This window comes from Phyllobates terribilis, unplaced genomic scaffold (genome assembly GCF_046119375.1).
Source record: "Phyllobates terribilis strain yellow unplaced genomic scaffold, ASM4611937v1 Scaffold_1__5_contigs__length_1240528914, whole genome shotgun sequence".
NCBI lineage: Eukaryota > Metazoa > Chordata > Amphibia > Anura > Dendrobatidae > Phyllobates > Phyllobates terribilis.
In genome coordinates this window covers 537,883,259-537,895,452 of record NW_027362761.1, presented here as the reverse complement: position 1 = coordinate 537,895,452, position 12,194 = coordinate 537,883,259, and the positions used below count along the sequence as shown (strand labels likewise).

The 12,194-nt window shown below is 48.1% G+C and overlaps 1 protein-coding gene across 1 annotated transcript in view; it reads left to right on the top strand.

Moving 5' to 3' along the window:
- FANCG (FA complementation group G) overlaps positions 1-12,194 on the top strand; it is a 31,809-nt gene that overhangs the window by 14,551 nt on the left and 5,064 nt on the right. The window contains exons 5-12 of the mRNA XM_073680360.1: positions 118-299; positions 498-654; positions 2,165-2,295; positions 3,313-3,459; positions 3,746-3,906; positions 5,137-5,203; positions 5,437-5,735; positions 7,184-7,224. Of these exons, the coding sequence (XP_073536461.1) occupies positions 118-299; positions 498-654; positions 2,165-2,295; positions 3,313-3,459; positions 3,746-3,906; positions 5,137-5,203; positions 5,437-5,735; positions 7,184-7,224 (1,185 nt within the window). The remainder of the gene's footprint in view (positions 1-117; positions 300-497; positions 655-2,164; positions 2,296-3,312; positions 3,460-3,745; positions 3,907-5,136; positions 5,204-5,436; positions 5,736-7,183; positions 7,225-12,194) is intronic.

The following is a 12,194-nucleotide window of genomic DNA, read 5'->3' as shown; positions in this document are numbered from 1 at the left end:
TCCAGACACACTTCTGCTGGTGATTTTCATTCTTATACAGACGTGGTACATTATGGGTGTCACTACCCTCTGCATTAAAGGGGGTAATGAGCTGCGGCCTCTCTTGTATCTGTGCAGCGGTGGAAGCTCTGGGACCGGGTGCCGCGGTCGGTGCTGGCCTTTGGGAGATGCTTCTGGCAGCTGACCGCTCCTTGGAGATGACTTCTGCGGTGCACAGACTGGCCGGACTGAGCTGTGCCCTCTGGATGTCCAGTGGTCAATTACACGAGGCTGCGGAGCTGTTTTCTTTACTCGCCCATGTAAGTGAGTTGAGATCGTTCTCTGGATGTGCCCCCTCTCCCGCTTATTTTGGGGGGGTAACAGCTTCCAGAAGTCGGATATATTAGGTAAATATGCCCCAAGTCATTTCTTTGGGAACAATTTTTTTTGGGGGAGGTGGAAAGTCGTAGAATGTTAATGCATTTTCTCATCGCCCATGACGCATTGACTTTCTCCAGACTCCAGACCTCCATAACCATTCTCACAAGGAGGACGACCTGTTACCACTGATCAGAGCATGGGCAGCGCCCCCGGAGGAGCCAGAGAGCATCCGCACGGTCCAGACCTCCAGCCACGTAAAGGACGTCCTGTACAACGCCGCTTCCCTCCTCCAAGGTAATTCTTGTCATGGACACGATATAACGGAAGTGATGAGATCTATATAGTATTAAAGGGATAGTGCAGGGTTGGAGAACCATGGCAGCTTTTTCCTTATATCAGCGCCACCACCTGACCGTGGTTGTGTCTGGTATTACTGGAAACCGAGAGAACGCCGTATGTCGCTTTCTGTGTGAACAGAGACTAAATATGTAAATCTGGAAAAGATACGTGAAGCAAATGAGTTACTAAATCATTTTCCTTTCCTTTTAACCTTTACATGACTTGGGGTCTGGGTGTATGGAGTGGTCTCAGGAGCTTGCTCTGATTGCTGCTGTTTATTTCCGGACTTTTTTTCACCTTAGATGTCACCCATAATCTGTACAAATCTGTTGAAAAATAAAAATTTCTGGTGGAAAAAGAAATAACTAAAATAATGTGGTTGCATAAATATACACACCCTTAAACTAATAGTTTGTTTTAACTCCCCATTGAATTTTTGACAGCATTCAGTCTTTTTGAGTAGAAATCTATAAGCATGGCATCTAGAATTGGCAATCTTTGCCCGCTCTTCCTTGCAGTAGCTCCACATCTGTCAGATTGTGAAGGCATCTCCTGTGTACAGCGCCCTCTTCAGGTCACCCACAGATTTTCAATTGGATTCAGGTCTAGGCTGTGGCTGGGTCATTCCAAAACTTTGATTTTCTGGTGTAGACTTTCTTCTGTTGATTTCGAAGTTTGCTTAGGGTTGTTATGGTGCTCAAAGGTGAAATTCCTCTTCATCTGCAGCTTTTTAGCAGAGGCTTGAAGATGTGTTGTTGCAAAATGACTGATATTTGAAGCTTTTTGTAATTCCCTCCATTTTGAATAAAACCCCAGCTTCCAAAAAACAGCCCCAAAGCATAATGCTGCCTCCACAGTGCTTCACTGTGGGTATGTTTTTTTTTTATGATGGGCTTTGTTGGCTTTGTGCTAAACATACCATTTGGAATTATGGCCAAAAATATCACCCATGGTCTCATCAAACCATAATATGTTTTCCCACATACTGCATGTAGGTTTTGATCAGACGAGTTTGGATATTTTTATTTGTAAGAAAAGGCTTCTGTCTTGCCACCCTACTCCACAGCCAGACATATATAGAATATGGGAGATTGGTGTCACATGCAGTACACAACCAATACTTGCCAGAAATTCCTGCAGCTCCTTTAATGTTGCTGTAGGCCTCTTGGCAGCCTTCCGGACTCATTTTCTTTTTGTCTTTTTATCAATTTTTGGGGGTTGTCCAGTTCTATGTAGTGCCGCTATTGTGCCAAATGTAAGCCACTTCTCTATAGTTTTAATACCAATAAAATATAACAAACTCTATTGAAAAGTAGAAAAAAAAGCCCTCATACGGCTATGGAGACTGAAAAGTCATGAGGGGGGAGGGGCAAATTTGATGATGTCTCTTTACAAGTGGAGTACCCCTTTAAGTATGTAATAGATATTTTGGTGCTTCTGATTAATTTTTCTCTCTCGGCTTTAGGTGTTATTGCGATGAACGCTGCGGATTTTCCGCGATCGGTGGTTTTCCTCCAGGAGGCCGCCGGCAGTCTGTGTTCTAGCAGAGTGTTAGCAGAGATCTACACTTGTCTCGGATGCTCCTGTTTCAAAATGGTAAGTAATAGAGAATAGTTTCCCCCCAGTAAAATAATAACACTTATACTCACCTCTGGTGTCGGCACTCGCTCGCTGGGGATCGCGTGACCATGTTATGTCATGCGATCACGGAGGCCAATTGACCCTGGCTTCACTCTCCTCTCGGAGGACAACCGGAGGAAGTAAGAGGGCAGCAGCAGCTCACTTCCTATGGATATCATATATGTCCAAAGGAGGGGAGAGTGAAGTCAGCACTGATTGGCCGCAGGGCTCATGTTACATAATGTCACACGAGCCCTGGGAGAGAGCGCTGGAACATAGTATAAGTGTTATTATTTTTACTGGGGGGGAGGGCGGCATAGGGATTGGGAAGGGGTTGTCCGAGTAGTGGACAACTCCTCCTTTAAGCCTCCAAAATGTAGTACTTTGGATAAAAATGAAAAAATAAAGAAGTAAAAAAAGAACAATATTTGGTATCGCCCCGTACGTAAATGTCCGATCCATGAAAAATATCAAATTAGTTAACTCCTATTGTAAATGCAATATAGGAAAAGAAAAGAATTGTCATTTTTCAGTCACCCACTCTTAAAAATGGAATAAAAACGACTTATTTGTACCCAAATGTTACTAACATAAAGGCTACCGCTCAGCACCGAAAGAAGAAAAAACTCCTTGGAAGGCAAAATATTAATAATTTTAAAAAAAATGATGGTTCCCAAGAAAATGACAACACAAACAAGTTTTTTTTCTTTATTTTTACAAAGTTCAGAATTTTTTTTTAAAATCTATAAAATATTTTAAGGAATCTCTAAAGTTTAGTATCGCCGTAATCGTATCGACCCAAAGAATCCTGAATGCGATGAAAACAGAACCTATAAAGACAATGGCAGAATTCAATTTTTTATGGTAATATGAATGGTGACATTTCAAAAGACAACAAGCTCTCTCTTGGAAGAATGGGAGAAAAAACAAAAGTGCAAAAATGAAGTTTGTTAATGGCAGGAAGGGGTTAAACGTCTCGTCCGTCTTCTCCAGGAGAAGCCACAAGTGTCCCTGCAGTACTGGAGGCTGGCGCTGAGGACGGACTTCCAGTGTCTCTCCGCGCTGCACCACAGCGCTGTCCTGTACCGCCACATGGGAGACGTAGAGTCGGAGCTGGAGGCCCTCGCTCTTCTTCACACGGTAAATTTCTTGAGTTATCATACAGACACATTAGCTGGTTACATGGAGAACGTCTCCACAGCGTAGAGCGCCGATATCTGAGGTTTAATCGCTGCAAAGTCACAGAACCGGGAAATGTTGTGTTTGACGTCAAGAGTTTGTACAGTTTCGTGAAAAGTTCTTCAACTTTATCTCGTACTTTGTGTGTCACCTCGACCTAATTATAGTTTAGGGTTTGTTACAATGGATTACTGCGAGCACTAAATGGTGTATCAGGGCTTACAACTTTTCATTTTGTGGTTTCCAGGCCTTAGAAGACTCCAGCGCAGACGATTCCTCTAGAAAGACGTCCTTTCCGCTCAGCACTGAGCTGATCGTCAGCTCCTCGGTCCTCGGCAGCTTCATCCGCTGCCCGACCTCCTGCGAGGTGACATACCTGATGGCGCGGCTCTGCCTGCAGAACAGGAGGTGAGGTCCAGGGCCGGGTCCAGGCTCCTCGCTGCTGTGCACAGGATATGACGGACTCTGAACTGTCCAGATGTCTATGATTGGGGTAAATTCACATGTAGCAAAAATACTGCAAATATTCTATAGAAAATCCGCAGGTTGTTACAGCACCACCCACTCGGATCCGAAAACGGGTCTCATCTGCGCACGGAGATTTTCTGCCGCAAAATTGTCTTGGATTTCAGTTTCTGCTGTGGATTTTCTCAGTTCTTGCAATGTAGAGGGGTTGAATCCGCAGAGTGTCACCATTTTCATGTGCGATTCTTCCTAAAGATTTGCCATGAAATCCGTGGCGCGCCGACATATTAAAGGAGGGTTAAGGAACCGGCCAACGACTTTGTGTATTGGGGACTCCCGACTTTACTCATATTAATAATTATGGGGAAAGAAGGTTTGTAAGTTACATTTCAACACCCAAGACCACGATTCATCATTTTCATTTATTAAATCCCTTTTTGTTTTTTTGTCTTGTATTTGTTGGCATTTTTTGCTTCAATTTCCTGTACATGACTTGCGCTTTTCAAGAATTTTACGCCAACTCCAAAATGCTCTTTATTTTTGTCTTTAACCTTTTTAAGTGCAAAAATGTTGTACGTTTTGTAAAATGGCGAGAAAATATAACTCCGGGAGAAGGAGGAATACAATTGTGACAAATTTTTGCGCTTTTTAAAAAGTCATAAATGATGAATCGGGTGACAAGATCTGGAAAACCCTAAATTCCTCCAGCAGTGGAGAACTAAAAGGAATCAAATAGAGGCGAAGCTGTAAAACGGGACTTAAAAAAGGCGCTAATGAATGTGGCGCAAACCATTGAAAACTATCCAGAAAAAAAGCCATAATGAATGGCAACCCTAATGTTATTTTTCAGAGAAGATGCACTGCTGCCAGATATGTCAGCCGGCGCCTTTTTCTTTTGCTTCTTGAAAATTCATGCATGCTCAGCCAAACTGAGTGTACAGTCATGTTTTTTTTTCTCTCCTTCATCTTAATGTTTTCCCTTTTTCCACCAGTATTAAAGGGGTTACTGACTACTAGACGCAGGGAGGTGAAAACCAATAACGGCAATACTTGCGTGCCGGACCAGCGGCGCTCCTCTGCACACATATCGCTGACTGGAGGAGCAGCGCCATCTGAAGGTGAGAGCATAGTAGTGAGCCAGACTGATGAGTTTGTGGTCCTGTCTCCCTGCAGGATAGAAGATGCGGTGGGGCATTACCTGGAGCTGTTGAGCGCGCTGCAGGACGGGTGCCAGCGGCAGGTAAGTGACAATGCAGGAGAAGGAGAGCTGCAGTATAAATGGTGAGTACCACGCTGCATAACTCTAAAAGGGGTCACGATCTGAAGGATGCAGCATCTAAATGGTACAGTGACCTGACAACCATTTGCTGTAGTGTTGGTTGTCTTACAGTTTTCCTACAGATGAGCCTATTAGTTGGGAACGTCTTACGTTTTGGATGTCCTATGTGAGACGATGCTCTGCTGTTGCCTCAGGGTGTATGCTCCAGCCCCGCTCCGCTTCCCAGGGTCCCGGTCATTTATCTTGAAGCCGCAGCGGCTCTTTTGGAGGATAAGCGGTTCCAGGACGCCGTCACGGTCTGTTCAGAGCTGCTGGACAGTGTCGGTTACATCACCGCCGGTGTCATCAGTGTAGATGTCCCCGGGAGTGACCGCAAGGAGTCTATGAGCGAGGAGCTGAGCTGTGTCCTATGGGCGTCCTCGGCCCATCTGCTTCAGGGAGAGGCCCACAGCATGCTGGGAGATCACAGAGAGTCCATCGCTGACTACACCAGGTACGACAGGGCGGCGGAGGGGGGTAAGTCCTATCTGTGCCCAAATCGTTCACTAAGAAGACACAAGTCTCCGCTCCTTCCAGTGCACTGTGTGTATTTTATGATGTTCGTGGGTCATTCTTTAGATCAGTGTTTCCCAAACCCCATCTTCACGGTGACTGAAGTATCATCAAGGGATCAGGAATTCTCTCACCTGTGTAATACTAAGGAGATCCTGAAAACATGACCTGTGAGGATGGGGATTGGGAAACATTGCTTTAGATTCTAACTTTTAATTCTTTAATTTTAATTTTTTTTTAATGGTAGGTGCTGAGACTGTAGCGATGTCTTTTAGCAATTATCTTTTACTGCACATATATTAGTAATAATAATAATCTTTATTTTTATATAGCGCTAACATATTCCGCAGCGCATTACATACATTATCGTCACTGTCCCCATCGGGGCTCACAATCTAGATTCCCTATCAGTATGTCTTTGGAGTGTGGGAGGAAACCGGAGAACCCGGAGGAAACCCACAAACACGGGGAGAACATCCAAACTCCTTGCAGATGTTGTCCTTGGTGGGATTTGAACCCAGGACCCCACCTCATGTAGGTGCTAACCACTGCACCTACATGAAATCACCCCCACAAATTACATTTATTATGTAGCAACACAACATTATGTGTAGGAAACAAAAAAAATCAGTTGCCCCCAAAAAATATGTAAATGACACAGCAATTTTTTATGAGGGTTATAAAAAAAAAAAAAGTAAATGAGCAGAGCAGGGCTCAGTCAGGGGTTAAATATGTAATGTAAAAGATTGGATGGATATAGGATAAGAGGTGCAAGGTATAAAGCCCAGTAATCACTGTCAGTATTTTCGCAGTAACAAAATTGAAAGGTGTAGTTAGCAACAGTGACCACCAGATGGCAGACTATGACCACACAAGAACATTTGGTAAAACTCCACTAAGGCCGGACATGTGCCGTATTATCAGATCTGGATTCTCGGCCACAAATGTGCCATTATACCGACTAATGAGAATGATTATTACTGGCACAGCATGTAAATATGGCGCCAGTATCTCTTCTCCCAATTGACCTGTCAATGAATATAGAGCAGAGTCTAAAAAAAAAAGTGTCCGATCTGATTCATTGCATTTATCGTTTTTAAAGGGTTTTTCCGTTTTTATTTTTACTACAGAAACATGTTAAAAACTTTGCCCCTTTTGCTCCAGCGCAGCCTCTCACCGCTGCCGCTGATCTGGACACGGCTGCCACAGTGACTTCTATAACTGACAGGAGGCAACTAAAAATTTGATAGCCTGAATGTTGCTGCTCTGCGTATGTTTTTCACTTTGTTGTGTGCAGCACCGATGGTCAGATGATCGCTGATAACTTTTAGGATCAGTTCTGTTATATATTAATATCTTGTGAATTAATGTGTCCTTCATATCTTTTAGGTCCATCAGTTTACTGACTAAAGTCCAGTGTAGTAATTCTGGTAAGTGTTGAGCTGTGTTATTGGGGTGTTGGGAATCAGCACTCACCCCACATGTTTAATGATGCGGCACTGTACCTTTTACCTCTTCACCCCTGGTATCTCCAGTATTAGATCAGAAAGACATGGAGGACAAAGCAGAACCAGCTCTTTTGGATACAGATTAGGAATGCTTCATTCTTTGGGCTCTGTTCTGCCTCCCCTTCCCCCATGGGGCGCTCTCTGTTCTGCCCTTGGTCTCCCCCCCCCCCCCCTACGGGGTGCTCTCTGTTCTGCCCTTGGTTTCCCCCCCCACGGGGCGCTCTCTTCTGTTCTGCCCTTGGTCTCCCTCCCCCCACGGGGCTCTCTTCTGTTCTGCCCTTGGTCTTCCCCCCTACGGGGCGCTCTCTGTTCTGCCCTTGGTCTCCCCGAACGGGGCGCTCTCTGTTCTGCCCTTGGTCTTCCCCCCCACGGGGCGCTCTCTGTTCCGCCCTTGGTCTTCCCCCCACGGGGCGCTCTCTGTTCCGCCCTTGGTCTTCCCCCCCCCCACGGAGCGCTCTCTGTTCTGCCCTTGGTCTTCCCCCCACAGGGCGCTCTCTGTTCTGCCCTTGGTCTTCCCCCCACAGGGCGCTCTCTGTTCTGCCCTTGGTCCCCCCCCCCCCCCCCCCACGGGGCGCTCTCTGTTCCGCCCTTGGTCTTCCCCCCACGGGGCGCTCTCTCTTCTGCCCTTGGTCTTCCCCCTCGGGGCGCTCTCTGTTCTGCCCTTGGTCTTCCGCCACGGGGTGCTCTCTGTTCTTCCCTTGGTCTCCCTCCCCCCCCCCCCCCCCCACGGGGCGCTCTCTGTTCTGCCCTTGGTCTTCCCCCCACGGGGCGCTCTCAGTTCTGCCCTTGGTCTCCCCCCCCCCCCCCCCCCCACGGGGCGCTCTCTTCTCTTCTGCCCTTGGTCTCCCCCCCCCACGGGGCGCTCTCTTCTGTTCTGCCCTTGGTCTTCCCCCCCCCCCCCCCCACGGGGCGCTCTCTTCTGTTCTGCCCTTGGTCTCTCCCCCCCCCCCCCCACCACGGGGCTCTCTCTTCTGTTCTGCCCTTGGTCTTCCCCCCCACGGGGCGCTCTCTGTTCTGCCCTTGGTCTTCTCCCCCCCCCCCCCCCACGGGGCGCTCTCTTCTGTTCTGCCCTCGGTCCCCCCCCCCCCCACGGGGCTCTCTTCTGTTCTGCCCTTGATCTTCCCCCCTACGGGGCGCTCTCTGTTCTGCCCTTGGTCTCCCCGAACGGGGCTCTCTCTGTTCTGCCCTTGGTCTTCCCCCCCACGGGGCGCTCTCTGTTCCGCCCTTGGTCTTCCCCCCACGGGGCGCTCTCTGTTCCGCCCTTGGTCTTCCCCCCCCCCACGGGGCGCTCTCTGTTCTGCCCTTGGTCCCCCCCCCACACACACACACGGGGCGCTCTCTGTTCCGCCCTTGGTCTTCCCCCCCACGGGGCGCTCTCAGTTCTGCCCTTGGTCTTCCCCCACGGGGCGCTCTCTGTTCTGCCCTTGGTCTTCCCCCACGGGGCGCTCTCTGTTCTGCCCTTGGTCTTCCCCCACGGGGCGCTCTCTGTTCTGCCCTTGGTCTTCCCCCCCCACGGGGCGCTCTCTGTTCTGCCCTTGGTCTCCCCCCCCCCCACGGGGCGCTCTCTGTTCTGCCCTTGGTCTTCCCCCCCCACGGGGCGCTCTCTGTTCTGCCCTTGGTCTTCCCCCCACGGGGCGCTCTCTCCTGCCCTTGGTCTTCCGCCACGGGGCGTTCTCTGTTCTGCCCTTGGTCTTCCCCCTCGGGGCGCTCTCTGTTCTGCCCTTGGTCTTCCCCCACGGGGCGCTCTCTGTTCTGCCCTTGGTCTCCCCCCCCCCCCCACGGGGCGCTCTCTGTTCTGCCCTTGGTCTCCCCCCCCCACGGGGCGCTCTCTGTTCTGCCCTTGGTCTTCCCCCCACGGGGCGCTCTCTCTTCTGCCCTTGGTCTTCCGCCACGGGGCGTTCTCTGTTCTGCCCTTGGTCTTCCCCCTCGGGGCGCTCTCTGTTCTGCCCTTGGTCTTCCCCCACGGGGCGCTCTCTGTTCTGCCCTTGGTCTCCCCCCCCCCCCCCCACGGGGCGCTCTCTGTTCTGCCCTTGGTCTTCCCCCCCCACGGGGCGCTCTCTGTTCTGCCCTTGGTCTTCCCCCCACGGGGCGCTCTCTCTTCTGCCCTTGGTCTTCCGCCACGGGGCGTTCTCTGTTCTGCCCTTGGTCTTCCCCCTCGGGGCGCTCTCTGTTCTGCCCTTGGTCTTCCCCCACGGGGCGCTCTCTGTTCTGCCGCTCTTTGCCGGTGCACAGTAATATTTGATGCACTGATGATAATGGAAATCCTATATCTCTGCTCAGGAAGTTTGATGTCTTCCAGCGGATCGTGTAATTGATGTGTCAGACGCTTCAGACACAAAGTACCAGCGCTCAATATTCAGGGAATTACAGGACTATTCTGCAGCTTCTACCAGACGTGACCTCCCCCGCTTCATCTCCGGCTCAAAACACATCAAGATATGAAAAGTCTAGAAAGGATGACGCCGCCCCATGGGGAACCAATAATTCACTTTTTTATTTAAAGGGAATCCGATGCAATTGCCTCCAAAACTGTCCAAATCCTTTAAGCATATCCCCATGTAAGACATTTGTAGTGGATCGAAAATATATGCAATAAATATCTTCTGGGAGTCATTTCCAGAACAGGACGTCCATTTCTCCCCCACTATTCCCATACAATAAAGCTGGCTGCACACATACACTTAGGTCCAGAAATATTGGGAGAGTGACCGAATCTCCGTGATTTCAGCTCTGAAATATCCTGTGAAACGTTTAGGAATTGCAACCATTTTCCTACAAAGCCTCCTCATTTCAGGGCTCAAAAGTAATTGGAAAAATTAACTTTAACATAAATAAAATGTTCATTTTTAATACTTTTTAGAGAATCCTTTGCAGGCAATGACTGCCTGAAGTCTGGAAGCCATGGACATCACCAAACGCTGGGTTTCCTCCTTTGTGATGTTTTGCCGCCTTTACTGCAGTGACTTCAGTTGTTGCTTGTTTGTGGGTCTTTCAGCCTTAAAGCGCACCTGTCAGCAGGATTGTGCTCAGTAAACTACATACACTGTCAGGTGGGCGACATTACACTGATTAAATTGATACCTTGGTTGATGAAATCCATCCTGTGGTTCTTGTGTAATCTTTGCTTTCAGTTTGGAGATAATGATATGCTCGTGCTTCGGGACGATCTGTGGGGGGCGCTCTATCTGGTGCTCTGCTTACATATTCATCTGTATGCTCTTATGACAACTCACTGATCATTCACTGACCTGCCTCATATTTTACATAATGCATCTAGTAGTGCGCGGCTAGGTAAAATAGGCAGGAAGCAGAGCACCAGATAGAGCGCCTCCCCACAGGGGGAGCATATCATTATCTCCAAACTGAAAGTAAAGATTACTCAAGAACCACAGGACGGATTTCATCAACCAAGTTATCATTTTAATCAGTGTAATGTCACCCTCCTGACAGTGTATGTAGTTTACTGAGCACAATCCTGCTGACAGGTGCGCTTTAAGTTTTGTCTTAAATCTGTGAAATGCTGCTCGATGGGGTCGAGATCTGGTGATTGACTCGGCCATTGCAGAATATTTCACTTCTTTGCTTTCGCACTAAGTTTTGGGTCAATGTCCATCTGTACTGTGAAGCGTCGTCCAAACAACCTTGCAGCATTTGGCTGAATCTGAGCAGAAAGTATCGCCCTGTAGTCTTCAGAATTAATTTGGCTTCTTACATCATCAATAAACACTGGTGACCCAATGCCATTGGAAGCCATGCATGTCCGCGCCATCACACTGACTCCACCATGTGTTACAGAGGATGTGCTGTGCCGAGGATCATGAGCCGCTCCAAACCTTCTCAATACTTTCTTATTCCCATCATTCTGGTACAGGTTGATCTTAGTTTTATCTGTCCACAGAATGCTTTTCCAGAACTGGGCGGCTTCTTTAGATGTTTTTTGGCAAAGTCTAGTCTGGCCATTCTATTTTGAGGCTGATTAATGGTTTGCATGTTGTGGTGACCCCTTTGTATTTACTCTCACAAAGTCTTACCTATATGTAGATACTGAGACACCTACTTCATGGAGAGTGTTCTTCACTTGGGTGGATCTTGTGAAGGGTTTTTTCTTCACAATGGAAAGGAATCTATGATCATCTACCGTTGATGTCTTCCATGTATATCCAGGCCTTTTTGAGTTCCCAAGCTCATTAGTGCACTATTTTTTTGCAGAATGTACCAAATTGTTGATTTGGCCACTTCTAACATTTCTGCTATCTCTCTGATAGATTTTTTTCATTTTTTTTTCAGCCTAATAATGGTGTGTTTCTCTTCCATTGAGAGCACCTCTGATCGCATGTTGTGGGTTCACAGCAACAGCTTCCAAATATAAATTCCACACCTGGAATCGGCTCCAGGCTTTTATCTGGTTAATTGATGATGAATTAACGAGGGAAAAACCCATGCAGCCCATTTATGAGCTTTTGATATACCGTATTTTTCGGACTATTAAGACGCACCAGACATTAAGACACACCTAGGTTTTAGAGGAGGAAAATAGCAAAAAATGTAAGCAAAAAATGTGGTCATGATGCACGGTTATGGGGGAGGGGGTCTGCTGTTGACACTGTTATAGGGGTAATGTCCCCCAATTCTGTTAATATCCCCCATCTTGGTATATATGGCCACCCCTTACTATTATACGTGGCCACCATCCCCATCCTGGTATGCACGGCACCCCAATCCCCCATCCTGGTATGCACAGCACCCCAATCCCCCATCCTGGTATGCACGGCACCCCAATCCCCCATCCTGGTATGCACGGCACCCCAATCCCCCATCCTGGTATGCACGGCACCCCTGATCTCCATCCTGGTATGCACGGCACCCCTGATCTCCATCCTGGTATGCATGGC